The 16,455-nt window shown below is 42.6% G+C and overlaps 1 protein-coding gene across 2 annotated transcripts in view; it reads right to left on the bottom strand.

The window, feature by feature from the left end:
- The window catches only part of PELI1 (pellino E3 ubiquitin protein ligase 1), a 44,368-nt gene extending 27,913 nt beyond the window's left edge, over positions 1-16,455 (bottom strand). Inside the window, exons 1-2 of one of the 2 annotated variants that reach the window (XM_072035324.1) lie at positions 16,272-16,412; positions 3,708-3,872 (exon numbers count right to left, since the gene is read on the bottom strand). In XM_072035324.1, the coding sequence (XP_071891425.1) occupies positions 3,708-3,762 (55 nt within the window). In that variant the 5' untranslated portion in view covers positions 3,763-3,872; positions 16,272-16,412. Of the gene's footprint in view, positions 1-3,707; positions 3,873-16,271 lie in introns of both variants that reach the window. The other variant, XM_027453426.3, reaches the window with a different exon arrangement.

Raw genomic sequence — 16,455 nt, 5'->3', positions numbered from 1 at the left:
TCTGAACTCTACAAACACATAGAGTGCTGTCATAAGCTTACCTCCTCTGGCCTTGTTTATATTACATAGTCCTCGTCTGTAAACATGCCATGCTGATCTCATTTTGGTCCTAGCAGTCACCAAACAACTCTGAAATATTCTCTATGCTAAGGAACATTACAGAATCTACATAAATATCAGCTCCAATCATTTTATTAATTTGAGGTGAAGTATTTTTCTTTTAGCAGTGACCTCCAAGCTGAGTTTTTTCCTGTTTGTAAGAAAGGCATTTCATTTTAATTGAAGAAAGGAAAAAAACAATACCCAATAAAAATGGGCAAATACAAGAAAATACTATTTCCTAAAAACTTTTTGCTTGGAAAAAATAGGTTCTCTCTTCAAAGAATGGTTTAATATCAGTAACATCAGATACATGATTATTTAATTTTCACTACTTTTAAAATCTAACAAAGTTAAAGTATCTATATCATTAGAAATGAGAAACAGATAAAGACTTATTCAAAGTGGCTTTGTTTTGTCTCAAGTACTTAAGAGGAAGATCCAAACATCACGTCCAAAGAGCATGAGCACAACTGTTCACACAGAGCTTCGGTCACGAAACTTGTCCAGCTAGAACAGGCAGCTATAGCCTGACATGAGAGTGAAGCACTGATTCTGGGAGCGACTGCACATTCCTAGTTTTACTACTGAAAGATGGTTTTACAGCTTCTGATATTAAAACTAGACATGCTCATATTTGCAGGATTGGGATTTTCAAAAATTCTGACTGTTGGATTAATTGTGTGTTTACACTTGTACTTCTTTTAAGAATAGGACCGAATCAAACATCAAAGGGCACAAGTTCAGGAAATACTGGGTTTATACCCAGATCTCTCAAGTCACTCTGCCACGTTCAGGGAAAGAAAAAGGTTAATACAATCAGAGAAAGTGTGACAACCCTCCCAACAGCCTCACACTACTTACTGATTTATTTTTTTTTTAATTAACATTTAAATATTTGGGTTTCCCAGAAGTTAGAGCATGTTGTTTATTCCTCAACTTCTGAAACAGAAGCCTACCTGAAGTATAAATTGGATAAAAATTGCAAGTCACATCCCCAAACAGTGACTATAACTATATATACTGAAGACTTATATTTATCTGAAAAAACAGAGGTCCAGAATACAAAAAATAAGCAAAGGTAGCAGAGGACCTAACAGAAAGGGGCATCAAAACAGTCATAATTCCCACTGAAGCAGCAGCCAGCAGAAATCAAAGATCACAAGAAAAATACTCTTGTTAACCAGAAACAATGTGGAATCTCTTACCAACCAGAAACTCACAGAATAATCTGAAACAGCTCCAATACACAAAAGACAGCATCTTTTGACGAAGCTTCAGCCTTTTGAGTAACTGCTTGCAAACTCAACATGCTCTATAGACGGTTTTTACTGGGGCACAAATGAAAACTTTCTAATTAAATATAAAATAAAAAATAAAAGATGTGCAGCCTATACATTTAGCCCACTCTGGAGTATCACAGCAAGATCCTTTTCCTTAAATGGCTTTTTAAAGCATGCCAAAACTGTTAGTTAAAAGGATAATCTAAATAAAGTCATTGTTAAAAGAGTAAAACTACATCATACCATGGCTGGAACAGCTAAGGAACTGGTCAGAGAGGAAAGATTATTTCCTGGCACAGTAACGTAGCAACAGACTGAGTTCTTTCTCTTTTTATTATATTAAGCCTTCACAATGTTTGACAAAAATAAAACTGAGGTTTGTAGCTCATCTGTTTAACAGATGATCAATTGTACAGAGCAGCAGGACTTTGTTTCTAGGCATACTCTGCTGAAAAAAAATCAAAAGCAAACTGAGCAAGGAAAAAGGAACTGGAGTCCTAATTCTGTTCTTGTCCACCTAGCAGGTCTCCTAACCAGACCTGATACCTGAGCCCAATTATGTAGGTGCAAGTAAGGATTCAACTCCATTGAAGCCAACTGAATTAACCAGCGTAAGCAAGATCACTATCAGCCTACCTAAGCAAGACTGTACTGGAGCAGATCTGGGCTGGACGTGTAATTTAATTCACCACTCTGATTTTGGATAAGCCCCAGACATTCAGAATAATTACAGTGCAGTCAGAGGCAACGCTCAATGTCAGTTACCGTATTTAAGTTGTGTACTGTTTGCCCGAAGAGATGAAGCACTCAAACACCACCTACCTTTGAGCTTCCTAAGCCCTCAGCTTCACTAACAACTGTGTTCTGCAGCTCTTAAGGAATTACATGCTTGCTAAGAGTTTGTAACAACTATTTTGGCTTATACACAAGTACTTGAACATCGTAAATCCTCTCTGACCCATTCTATCTCATTAGATAAAATTTCTTTGCTAATAGATGAGACTTTTGAGTTGATAAAACAAAGCTCTACTAGCTACAGTATTTTTAAAGCTCTAGACCATACTGTGTTATCTGACAAGTTTCACTTTGAAATACAGTGGCACCGTTCAGTAATTTTGAAATAAAAAATCACTTGGGATAAAAACTTGACAGAAAACAGAGGCATGGTGGAATCCACAGCTGATATGAAACTAGAAGAAATATGCAGTATGAATTCAAGTCAAACTCACTGGGAAAAAAAAAATGAGGTTGAGTTTTCTGTACTTAAAATGTTTCAGGCTGTTAACCACCAATACTGACTGCTCATAACCAGTTTTAGGACTCTGGCAGCTTAAACAAAAATAGCAGCCATTGAAGTAATGATACCTTTGATCATGAAAAACATCGTTATGATTAGCATCTCATGCCTATTGGCTCCAATCCCCCAAGATATATAACTGTAAACATTTTCAAAGTTACACGCCAAAAGTCTTCATACTATTAATCATACCCACTGGATTTGAGCTTGTATTCTCATTTTCTCTAGACTTAATTTTGTATCAAAGGTGGTCCAAGCAAGGAAAAGTTGATGTTCTCACAACCCTCCCTTATTATTTCGGTGCAAGCAATAACGAGGAGGCAGCAGCAGTTGTCCTCAAACAAGAGGGCTAAGAAAAAAGAATAAGCCAAGCACATTCATAGACAAAGCTACAAAAGCAAAGCAAGCATTTTAAGCCTACCACATCAGAAGGGTACAGAGTCAGTCTAATGACAAAGTTGCCTGAACCTCATCTCCCTGAATCTCTCGGGAATTTAATCGCAGGAGTTTTCTTTCTCTTGGGTTAGTGAGAAAAGTCACCTTGCTGAAAAATGCTGGTCAGCAGATCTGGCGCAAAGAAGGGTGCAGGGCTACACAACTTGGATCTCAGGAGTGGGGAGATGAGGGGGAGAAGCAAGAGATCACTCTCAGTGGGTACTGCAATATTACACTGGCTCAGAGCCTCTGGAAACAACCTTCAGTAGAAATTCAACATTGGGGCAAGAGAAAATATGGTTTGGTACAGCTTAGCAGTCATGTCTCTAATAACATCTGCAGCTGCTGCGGAGAGATGCTATCTGATGAAGCAGTCTCTCCCCAGTTGCTTTAAAAATACAGTGTTTAAAGAACCAATACAGTTATGGACAGTAACAGCAAGACAATACTAATAGTTTGTATTGTGCTGCACTAATACTAATAGTTTGTATGGTTTTATGTTTTTTTGTTTCTTACCTATTTTCATCTAGAGAAGTTCAAGTGCAAGAAGAAACGTTTGTTCTCTCAGAACAACCGTGCAGATATAAACTCACCGTGTCCAAGAACTGCGAGATTGTAACCGCACTTCCACTTGGATTTACGATACATAATCAAAAGCCACGCTCGCAGAGGGAAAATGACCTGTTGATGATGGTGGCTGTCAACAATGGGTTCAGATCAGTTAGCTGCTAGTGTAGACAGGACAACATTTTTCAACACTGTGAGAGAAAGTGAGAGCGAGACCATATGGTTAAGCCCCATCCACATTAGCACCAAACGGCTAGCATCACCAATTGAGAACTGTCAGCTGGGAGAGGCAGAGGTGGGAAAGCTACCTGTTGCTCACAGCCACTGTAAAGAAGTTGGTTTCATAGAGACTTACCAATGTTGACAATTCTTCTGTTAATAGCATGCCTTTGAGCAGAGCATATGCTCTGCGTCCAATCGATATTCCTAGTACACAGCAACTCAAACAGTTGTTCAAAATTATTCAGTGGATTCAGATACCAGTCAGTCTCTAAAAGCATGCTTAAGACTTAATGAAACTTCAAAAACCACACCACATTCCAGAATTATACTGGGTATGTCTAAGTTACACATTTACAGAAGATTGACAGTTGCAGGTAAACATTAGATAAGAATTGTCAGCAGACAGCCTGGCTGTATGCTGTTCAATACCATGCCGAATAAAAGGATGAAAGAGCTGGCTTTAGCTTCAAACTGCTTTGAGTGGGGGAGCAAGGGGATCTGGACTCAATGATCTCCAGAGTTCCCTTCCAAAATAACTTCTATTCATTGAGAAACCTGGCCACTAGTACTTCAGCATAAGCTTTGCATGCACAGACAGAAGCATTGCATCACACGACTATTATTTATCACCTGTTCTCCTGACCTGCAGGAATGCCTGCACTTGCTTACCACTAACAAAAAGCAGGATCTCATTCCGAGGTTAAACAATTTCAAGGCAGAATAAAATACCACTGCCTGCAAAAGCAGTGAGTCCGCCTTGCTGCCCTGTGTTTAGACAACAGCGGTTTTGCACAGCCATGGTATGGTTTCCCCAGGTTCAGACCCAGATCCACTCCTCAATTTGATTCATTACATGACATCTGCAAACACAGAACAGGAAGGGAGAACTTCGTAGAGCTGCCTGGGTGTTCGTTTCCAGAAAAAGAGCAAAATTAATGCGTTTGTTTTTTTTGTTTTTTTGTTTTTTTTTTGTTTTGTTTTTTTTTTTTTAAATGCATGGACTAATTAATAGTGAGATGACAGGAAATAGGGCTTGTTCTTCAGCAGTACTTGAAAGCTGTGTTTAATCTTGAAAAAACAAGGAAACATAGCCACTCCTGTTCATAACCTTGGAGTTGGTTTTTGTTTTCTTTATACGCACCCTTCTATTCAATTTATTTTGTTCCTTCATGTAACAAAAGCTATGTTCATCAGCAAAAGACGGCTTAGTACAGCACAAATCTTATTAGCATGCATACTGAGTTAATACTTGACTTATATGAAGGACTTTTAAAAATTAAGCTTGAAAGCAAGCACAATTACTGCAATAAACTAAAAACTTCTGATTCTGTCCCTGCTACTAAGGACAAATTGCAACAACCCTTTATTCTGTCTTTAACAGGTTTAGGCATTTCTACATTTTTCTGTAGAACAATTCTTCTAATAGTTTTTGCTGTGCTTGGGGGTCTAGGGCCAGGGGCAAATTAAGAGACATGAGGAAAACGAGCACTGTCAGCTTACTCAGTTCTGATGCATGATGCAGCACCTACTCCCCATATAAGAAGGGACACCAAGATAATAAAACTACCAAAACGTTTTTGGGAAGCAGAAAAGAGGCACAATTTGTCCACTAACATTAATGCAAGTTACTTCCACAGGCAGTTGCTATAACAAAACTCCCGGGTGGGTTATACTAATGTTAACACATCTCAAGGTCTAATTGCAAAACCTCTTCTAGCAATAATTCTTCCTAACTGGTCTGTGGTCGCACGTTGGGAAAGTGTCTTCTAGAGCTGCTTGGCAAAGCAGAAATGCGACAGGTCACAGCAGAGCCCCTGGCATGTGTGTGCTAAGGTGCAGTGAGAAGACAGAAGACCACTGAAAATACAGTCTCTGAGGACTATGGGATAGTATTTTGAAGATTATCAAAGCTAAAGCTTCCAAGAACTAAGCTCCATCCTTAAGATGAAGCAAAACCTGACCTGCAGACTATGCCTGAGGGCTAGACAACTGAAATTGGACATAAAGCTACTCTCAATCTTCACACATAAGAGTTAGGCCTAACAAAACCCACCTGGTGCTGTGGTTAAGCCTACAACGAAGGCTAACTGGTAATTCCCATGTTCTTCAACCACAACAGGTACTATTAAAGGCAAACATAGAACTCCTGGGGATTTTAAGTCTCTCTGCATCAAGAGACCCCTCCCTCTGTTCCCCACTTTGATACAAGTCTTTGAAGACCTGAACAATTTTTGCTCCAGCAGCACTAGCAGAGGGTGCAGTTGCAAAGCAGAAAGCAGAGCAGACCTGCATTTAATCAAAGGAGACAAAAAAAAAAGCTACTAGGAGGGGGAGGGGGGAAAAGCAGGCTCCATTGAGTGCCATGCTCTTCCACATCAACATAATGGAAGGGAATCCTGCTCTACACTCTTAGGGCGACGAGCCACCTGGCCAGAAGCCATGCTTATGCACAGCTACTTGGCCCCGAGGGCTGAAAATAAAAGATGAACAGCCAAAATATGAAGCCAGCAGACAAAGCTGTCAGGCAGGGATCAGCAGACCTGATGACTGTGGCATTATGTACAAACCAACGCGTGCTGGTTGGGTGTTTTGCACTGTGCCCTATTCTTTCCCCCTCTTATTTCCTTCCTCTCTTTGTCAACCTACCGTAACTTCTACTTGTGCTGTTTCTCTCCCCTACCCCTCTACTTCTTCTCTTTTTTTGTCTCTTCAGAGTTGAATGTCTTACAGACCTGTACTTGTATGGTGTACAAGGACTGCAAAATGGTAGCCCACAATTTTTGGTACCGTATGATCGAAGATTAGCTGACAGCAACAGTCCTTCCCCATCTCAGATTTTCATCAAGTTCAAGTTTCTTGAAAAACAGTTGATGGACTTTGTTTATAACACCACCCTTAGTCACAGCACAGCAGTCACTGCTAAAGTCAGGAGTTCACAAATAATTCAGCGTACTGATTTAGCTTCTATAAATGGAGAGTTTGGCCACTGCAGAGATGTCTGATCTATAGCTCTCACTCACATAAACAGTCCCTAGCCACACAAATAAACACTGTCAAGATCCTTTCCCAAATTCCTTAAGGGAAAAGAAATTAAACTGATAGCAGATTGGATGGAACAGTTCTAAGAAAAATCAATAATGGTAGCTGTAAAATCTAAAATTAAAGTAAGCCTGTTTTTGATGCTTTCAGTACACACAGTACATTAAATTTGGCATAAGCCCAATGGAACATGAAGTACTTGTGGACAATGTCTGCCAAGAGCTAGAAATATAGCACTTAGTCTTTAAAGAACAAACAGAGAGCCTCAGACCATTTCTACTTCATGCATTTGAAAAAAAATTAAATCAAGGTGCTCTTTCCAAGGGAACATTTGTATTAAATCTAATTGCCATACTTTGAGAAATACTGAGTTGAGCATATGCCGATTGGCAGAGTGTCATTTCATAATCCGTCCCATTGTGACAAAGGTTACAAACAGATGTTACACCTCTCCGCACCAGAAATCACCGTGCTTTCCCCCTAAGCACCAGGCTTGTGGCTCAGGCAAGTTCTGTACCTGCTCCTTGGTCACACCAACACATACATCTCAGCTGACACAGTGGAGGCAGAAGAAATGGAACACGTGAACTTCAGAAATTTATGCTACACTATCAGTTTATTCACCCAGCTTCACATTTGTTGGTATTTCATTAGCTTACATACCTCAGAGCAATGCAAGATTTGATTAGTAACTGAATGCTCATTAGCATTCCTATAGCAGCCTCCAAACATGGGCAAATTAAGCACCAACACACCTGTGAGCTTCTTACCTTTATTAAAATAAAAGCAAAACCAAGCTTAGCATCCATCTGGGGCTCTGGAGACATCATCCTTGCATGTAGATTCCTTCCCCCCTACCTCCCAACCATGTAACAGAGCAAAACAAGAGATGTTTCTCATGCCATCTCATGCTACACGTAAGCCAAGCACTATCTGGATCTTTAGAACTGCTATTTATTACCGAATGAAGTTTTGAAATGCACGCTGACAAAAGGCCCAGATAAATCTGATTGTTGCTGCTCCTTATTAATAGCTATAAAATAGCAGCAGGCCTACAGTACTTGCTGTTGTGGACGCTAAGAGACTGAAAGATGCCAGACACTCGCCACACATGCTTAGTTGACACAACAAGGAAGCTCCTCACTTCTCCCTTCAACTGGTCCCTCTGAGCTTTAAGGTGAAGGTTTACTCTCTCCTTATCTTTTGGATCAGGCTCCTATCTCTGTTCCCATAATGCTTCCAACACCTTCCCTCTACAGGTAGGAGTTTCCACTGCTGACTACGCATAGCTCATAAAGCAGTGAAATAGGCACAGTTATTTAAATGAGGAAAAAGCACACACGCTGGCCTAGGAATTCAAAAGCAGTTGCTGTACCTAAGCCATGGAAGCCCTCACGTCTCAATACGGCACCATGGCCTTTCTCAGCCAACAGCAACGCGTACAAGGACACACACTGCTCAGAAAGCCCCCGGCCAAAGCCGCAATACTGACTGTAAAAACACACACACGTGCACAAAGAAGCTAAGTGGTTAAAAATAACAAAGCTGCCCGTGCGTTTATCTGCTTGCGAGATCAAGTTGAGTTCCTCAGCTTCAGCAGGTGGCTGACCACTCAACAGAACCACATGTCGGTTCTTTTTTAAAAAGAAAGGAAGGAACCCCAGCTGCCACCCTTACCATAGCACTGCAGCCCTCTGCAGCAACCTGAAGCAGTTTTCAGAAACCTTAACCAGCAGCCACCAGGTCAGGCAGCACCAAAAGGGAAAGTTCTGCTTTAATGACATTTCTCATCCACCACATACAGCACCGAATGAATGCTTTAACAATTGATGTGGGCTATCAGCAGCATAGCAATTACCTTATTAACAAAAGATCAAAGAACAAAGATTCTTGCATGACGGATCCACCTACCACAGGAATCAAGAGGAGATGACTTGGCCATGAAAGTCATCTAAGCACAAAGGAGGGATCAACTGTCTTTGTACAGTAACGTTGTCGTGTAACTTGCATTCAGCCTCGTCTCCAATCCCAGGGCACCAAGTGCACAGCTACATGATTGCTGAGGAGATGCAGGGGCAGCAGATGGGACCAGAAGCGCACTCCTTATCTAAAGTATCTATCATCACAAATTTGCCTACACATTATCAGAAGGGAAAGGAAAAAGAACAAATGAAACACTTAAGGGCCTGCTTGGGAGCCTTCTGGTTCTCTGCACTATGTATCTGAAAGAATGAAGAAAAACATTCACATCTTTTCCCTGTTAAGAAGCAGATTTTACGGACTGTCCCTGTAAGTTTTGGGGAATTTGAGCTGGATCTCTCCCAGCCCTGCACTGCCAGTACATTAAACAAATACTCCCCCCAACACACACAGATGCTTAGTTAGTTGTTAACAAGTTAGTTAGTTGTTAAGTTAGGTGTTAACAAGATGACATGTTTTCCAGCTTGACTATTATCTTCTCCTCTGCAACTATCCCCTTTTTGATCATCACTACTAACGTAGGGTAGAAGCCATTCATGGCCAGCCAATGCACTCCCTCCATTTGTGAGCATCACACAGCTTTTTGCAGAGCTCTAATACGGATGGTATTCCCAAACCCCACACTGAATTACCATAAGGGTTTGATCGTGAAGACGGGAACAGCAGTATTGACTGAACAGTCAATAACTCTGGTTTCCCATAGGTGAGGAACTCCTCTGGTATGGTCACACAACTTTGGCATCATTAGTGATGTTGTATATTGTCTTCTCTAAACTCCAAACAGACCACTAGCACTGCAGAAGACAGCCAGACCCAAGAGCAGGTATGCATCCCACTTGAAACATTAACTAAGGCTTGAGGCCCCTGTACACTCTTACCTTAAAACAGAAGTTTAAAGTCATCTTCCACTGGCCTTGAAATACAGCAGTGATCTAAATACAGCGATTCAAATACCTAGGCACATTTATTTTCTTCCATGTTAAGCATGCCTCAGAGTATTTAAAGTGGCTCAGGGAAAAAGCAAAGCAAAGCCAAACAAAGAAAAAAAAATATATTAGTGGGAAATGGTGGAACTGACATATTTTTAGAATTAGCAGCTTATCCCAAGAGGTGCATTACAGAAGGAAAATGAGCAACAAGTTCTTTAAAAGGAAGTGAATTACTTTATAGTAAGGTTCCATGTGTGATGCATTTTGGATTTTTTCCCCTAACCTCATACCAAATAAATAGTTCAGCTACATGATATGACAAAAGAACCATTACTTATTTTCCCAGTTGAACCTTGTGTTAAACCACGACTGAGACAATATTTATTCTTGTAAAAGTACTGTAGTGAATTACAGTTGCTTCAGGTAAGCGAAAAGGATATCAAGGCAGCATCAGTAAACATCACAAAAAAAATCTCAGTATACACATTAATGCTTAAGAGAAGAGGAGCCTTGAGATTTCTTTACAGAAGTTCTTCAGAAACTACTTTTATCGTTTAACATGAACAATTTGTCTTAGGACAAAGCAAACACAAGTACTACTCAAGTTGGCATGTTTTTAAAATCATGTCTTGGCTATTTAATACTACTCAGCCATTGAGAGCGGAAGGAACCAGCGGTAGGGAAAGCGGGCACTTGGAGGTGGATTTTTAACTGGCAGAGCAGCACGATCTGAACACAAGAAAAAAAAAACTACCAACACGTGCCATCCTCAGCCTAATTTTGCTACTAGTTTAATGTTGTTTTATAGCAGCCCAAAGGACCTGAAGGTTAAGGGGGCCACGTGCACAGGCTACATGGACACTAATTCCCAGCTCTAAGCCCACAGCTCCACCTAAGTGCTCTGTACGCTGCCCCAGTCCCCGTGGGTCACTCCTCAGGCAGAGGACCAGCTGAATGGAAATGTTTCAAGCTAGATCTAAGCCAGAGATTATAGCCCAGCTAACCTGACCCAAAGAACAATGAAAACATTGATGCTGTTGACCCAGGTTATAGGGTTACCATGCTAGAGGGCAAGCTGGCAGAAGGCAGGGAGGAACTCTCAACAGCTGCTGCTTCCCAGTTGCTCGCTACTCAAACCTGATCCAGGTTTGCTCTCACTGTGCCTCCAGAAAACTCTTGCAGGCCTTGAGCTCCACCAACATTAATGGCAACTCTGACATTTTTTTTTCTTTAAGAAATATTGTAAATCTCTTCAGATTTGAACTCTGTCACCAACCTTGCCTGTGAAATAAAGAAAATATCTATCCCAGCTCACAAAAGAGTATTTTTAACTGTTTGCAATTAAGAACCAAAGTGCAGAAACATTACTTAGTTGAAATACAAATAGCTTACTCCATCCAAGCATATACATCAACTGGCAAAGGAGGCAATAATCCATTGATGGAGGTCTACTTAAAGACAATGCTGGCTAGGCAGGTTTTTTTCCTTCTTTTCTGCCTCAAGTCCTAACTCCAATGAACTATAACCCAAAGAATCTTACTCAACAAACTTGCTCCAATCCCATCCTTTGCAAGCAACTACAAAGCATTTTTGATGTATCCAATTTGCCCCAAACCTCAATCAGTACACAACACCACATTCTCTAGTAGCTATTCCAATTATCCTATTAAATAAAAAAAAAAACAAAACAACAACAAAAAAAAACACAACACTGCAGATCCCTTCTGATTTGAATCTAACTTCAGCTTTTTCTTGGCTTCCTTGCTGTTCATTGCTGTGCTACACCATAGACTTGCCTACAACACAGAGCCTCCGCCACTACAGCAAATGCTACGGAATTGCAAATGGAAATGCAGCATTTAGCAACAAAAGCTTTTCTGCCAAAACCACCATGGTTATCTCCATGAATACTGAATATGTAAACTAACAGGCTCACAAAAATGCTGTCAGTAGAAGCTTGCCTACATCTGGGTCCTTGATTAACTTTTGTCAATTAGAAGGTGTAATTGCCCCCACCAACAAATACATGCCCACCCTAGCTAGTATACCCAGACCAGAACCTCTCTGGCCTAAATATTTCCACGCTGCTAAAAACCTTCTCCCAAAAGAAATGCTTTTTCCCCTTCTGAAAACACATTTTTGCAATTAATCTGCTGCAAACAGTGTCAGCATAGAAAAACATCTGGTTGACATAGCTGTATAGCCAACATCAAGGGAGATCAAGAGCATTCAGAGCCAGCATGACACAGATCCAAAGTCTTCTGTAACATACTTTTCTTCTTCACAAGCAGAGTATTACAATGTGAGTGTGAATTGAGCAAATCCTCTTCCCAAAAGGAATATAACAAGACCAGAGTAAGAGGTTTCAAATGCTCCTACTCTACCAGCTGCCATACACCTTCAGTTAGAAGAGTAAGATCAGAGAACATTTTCACTCCCGAAACAGCAGCCAGAAACACACCACAAGGTCCAGTCCATTCTCCTCATGAGATTTGAGCCTCAAACTTAGCTTTTATATCAGTACATACCATGGGTGGCAGTCAAGTCAATATGATTGAATTCAGCAGCACAGATTAAGAAACAAGGTCAGCAGATTAACTTTTATTACCTATTCATGAGCCAAACCGTGTTCCTACGTGGCAGGGACCTGAGGATACCATCAATCTTTAACCAAATGCTCCCACCGGGCACTATGTTCAGCCTGAACCAAACCGACGGCAAGCTCTCACTTGAGCCCAATACTTAAAAAGCATTCCACAGGATTTGCCTCGTGTGCCAGGCAGGAGTTGTTGCCGAAAGAAGACTGGTATTGATGGCCACCTACCTTCTGCACAGCTCAACAGAATTGTCCCATGAAGCCACTTCAAGGTGGCCTAAACAGCTTGTCACAGCAGACACCACTGAACTTTTTACACGGGTTCACAGCTACAAGGTTATTGCAGAAAGGTCACTTCAAGCTGCTAGCCATGTTTGCTGCTCCCAGGCGCATGACAAGGGTCAGCGCAAAAAGTCCACGGCACAGCGCTCACGTAGGTAGCCAACAAGCCGAGCACTCACCTGGGCAAAGCGCTGAAGCACCTCCTCCATCCCGCGAGTAATACCTGCTTTCAAATCAGTATAAACATAGGATACTTGGCTAAGAACATACCCGCAGTGCAAGGCTGTAATTTCTCTGCAGATCACATTATTGTCAGGGGGTTTTACTGCTTTTAGAGCAGAGCAGCAACAGGGTAAGGCTTGCTTTTTTTGTAGTTTAAGGATGTTTCTAGCACACCAAATATTTTACTGGTTTTAAACTTGAAGGCAACTTTTTGAATAGATCCATTCAAATGACATTTTGAACAAGAAACATGTACAATCACTTGTGACTATTATCATTATCCATGATGGCATTGCCTCAGCAGCACCTGGAGAAGGAGCAGGAATGGAAACCCACCCCACAAGCTGTCTAAGACCCCTGGGGAAACACAGGAGCACTTTGTCTTTGCCTACCTGATGCAATCTGTGGGGATTCAGCACCTTACAGAGCCAGAACTAAAAATGCTCTTTTACCTTCCTCACCATGAATCTTTCCACCCAGGCCAGACCAACTGTGCCTGATTAGGGATGCAATATTAATTTCAGTAGGACTACGGGACTACAGCAGGAGTGTGAGATTTCCTGGTGCTTCTTGTAACCAGAAGATTGAAAGGAAACAGAAACTAGATCAGATGGAAGCAAGCTTAGTTTCAGTGGAAAAAAGTATCTCAGCAGTATTTAGCAGTGCTTGACCTACTTCCTACACCATCTCTTTGCTGTCACTTCCTTTGACAGTTTGTCAGCACACTTGTGAATCTGAAGATTAAGGAATGAACGTCTGGAAGCAAAAGAGCTGTGAACTTCTACCTCTTAATGCCACCTACAGTCAGAACTTTTATGATCTAATCGGCAAGATGAGCAGTGACCAGCTAGCAACAAGTACTTCCAATTAATAGCATCCTGCAAGAGTTCCAGATCAACCGTGCAATTTAGCTTACAAGCACATGCTTAAAAGTGACGTTCATTTTTCATTAAACACCTTCTTTCTTCCTCTTTTAGCTCGTGGCATGGAGTAGCATCTACAAACGGTTCCAGGTTCTACGTTCTCCTGTATTCTAGAGATTCTAGGACGATGTTATATACAAAAATACGCTCACAATTAGTTCCTTACAAATGAATAGGAGTTTAAACGTCACTGGCTCCAAGTAGATGATGCTCTATTTTGCATCTACAAACACAGTCCCTAGCTATAAATCCCAAAGTGAAAGAATCCTGTTTTCCATGCCTCATTTCTTAACACAAACCAATAGCAAAACACACAATGGTTGTAGCAGGCAGACTTCATGCTAACACCAAGTTCTGTTCCACTTGAAATACGAGTAGTTACTTCAAACTCTGATTTCAGACACAAACAATAACATAGCAACCTCCTGCATTAAGAAACACATTTCAGAGTTTAGCAAGAACCGAAACACTCATTAGGCACACTTCACAAGACTGTACTCAGCTAAATGCTGGTGCTCCTATGAGTTTAGTTCATTAGAAACAGGAGGCATTTAAACTGAAGGTATGCTGCAGATGCCTAAATACAACTAAAACGTATTCCTAAAGCTTCCTGCCCGGCCACTAATACAAAACGGGTAGGAACTTCAAAAATTGGTTAAAACCACTTCTGACGGGGCACTACAAGGGCCTCGTTTTCCAGCTACAAGCACTAGGTTTCCTACAAGCCAGGCTTTTTCCTGGGGGGAGGAGGCAGGGCAGAGGAGAAGGGGAAGCGTCTGGTGCAGACCTCTGAACTTTGCCACCACATTACTCACTTTGAAATCGCTAGCCTAAAACACACAAAGCCCGTACGGCCCCACACAGCACATGCAAATGAGAATCTGGCCGGCCTCGCTGGGAAAGTCTTTGTCTCAACTAAACCAGCAGCGCCTTTCAACATAAAAGTGACAGAAGATGCATCATCAACAGGTCATCCGGCTTCTTTTTTTTTTTTCCCTCTGTAAAATACGAAAAGCTGCTAAAACAGAAACCGGAAAGAGCCTTCTTCCCCACGTCTCCCCCCGTGCAGCTTCAAAATGACAAAAATAAAGCCACCGTGCTTGGGATGCGGAGCCCAGGGCTCGGTCTAGCTCGGTCTTTTGTAACCCTGCTCACCAAGCGGGGTGTTGAAAAGTCAGGGGAGTCCCAAGAAAAACAGGAGAGCAGCTTTTGAGGGGTACAGCCAGGAGCAGGAGCGCTAGTTGGTGATTGCACGTATTCTAGAAGCTGCATCGTGCGGAGGTCAAACTGCGGCTTTGGAAGGGGTTGAGAACACAAAAGATGAGCTTTCAGTGTAAAAATTGGTTTAAGATATCGTTATCCCTTTTAGGAGTGGGGGGGGACAGCCGAAAGCCCAGCCGCTCCTCCTCTGCCCTGGCCTTTTAAGATCCTCTCCATGGTTTCGGCACGCAGCACAGCATCGCCCCGTGCTATCAGCTCTGCCTGAAACCGTAATATTTAACTGAGTGAAAAAGAGTGAAAAAAGGAAAAAGAAAAAAAAAAGAAAAAGAAACACAAACGACCAAAGTTGTGCCGGATCCCTGGCTGCCCACAAAAGAACCGGGGGGGGGGGAACAGGGCGAGGGGATGGGAGAAACCCCGCGCGTCCCCCGGAGAGGAGCTTCCAATTAAAAAAATAACAACAAAACACCCAAACAAAAGCTATTTCTGATCCAACGCCGATCCGGATCCTTCCAGAGGAAGCCGATGTCGGGTCGTTTGTCGCGACAGGGCAGGGAATTTGGGGGTAAAAGCCGCGGGCTGCCCCCGTGCCCGCACAAAACCCCCTTTGTTGTGCTGCTGCCGAGCGCAGGGCCCCCGGCCCCTCGGCTAAAAGCACCCCCAAATCCCGCAAAACACCCCGAAACCCCGTTTTTCAGCCCCCCCGGAGGGCGAATATTTCTGTTTCTAATTTATTTATTTTTTCCCGTTTATTATTTTTTGTTAATCCCCCCCCCCACAGCGGATGGCTCCTGCCCGCTGCGTGACAAAGAGCTTCCCCCCCACACACACGCCCCCCTCCTTTAAAATTTGTTCCCCCCCGGGGACAAATTTGTCGCGAATAGGGAAAAAGAGAGAGAAAAAAAAAAAAAAGGTAACAAACTCACAAGAAGCACGGAAATTTAAGATTTTTTTTTTTCTAAATCAACCCACGCTGCAGGCGTACAGCGGAGCACAAAGCGATGGGGAAACGGGGGGGGAGGAAGGGGGATGAGGGGGGAGGCGGGCAGGCCCCGAGCCCCCCCCCCCCCCCCACACACACACACACACAGCTCCCCGCGATCGCGAGGAGGTGGTCTCTGTCGCGACAGGGCGGCGCGAGGGCGGGCTGTGTCGCGACAGGCGCGCGAGACTCACCGCAGGAAGGCAAGGGGGAGGCAGGCGGCAGGAGGTCTCCGGGACTCCCGGCGTCTCTCTCTGACGGCGGTCGGAAAGGGGAAAAAAGGAGAAAAAAGGAGGCGGGGAGAGGCGATGCGAGGGGAGCCGAGCGGAGCGCCGCCACCCGCCGCGCCAACGGCCGCTCTGCCTCAGCGGCCGCCGC

This window comes from Anas platyrhynchos, chromosome 3 (genome assembly GCF_047663525.1).
Source record: "Anas platyrhynchos isolate ZD024472 breed Pekin duck chromosome 3, IASCAAS_PekinDuck_T2T, whole genome shotgun sequence".
In the NCBI taxonomy this organism is placed as follows: domain Eukaryota; kingdom Metazoa; phylum Chordata; class Aves; order Anseriformes; family Anatidae; genus Anas; species Anas platyrhynchos.
The sequence above is the reverse complement of the archived record's forward strand: the minus strand, read 5'-3'. Positions and strand labels throughout refer to the sequence as shown.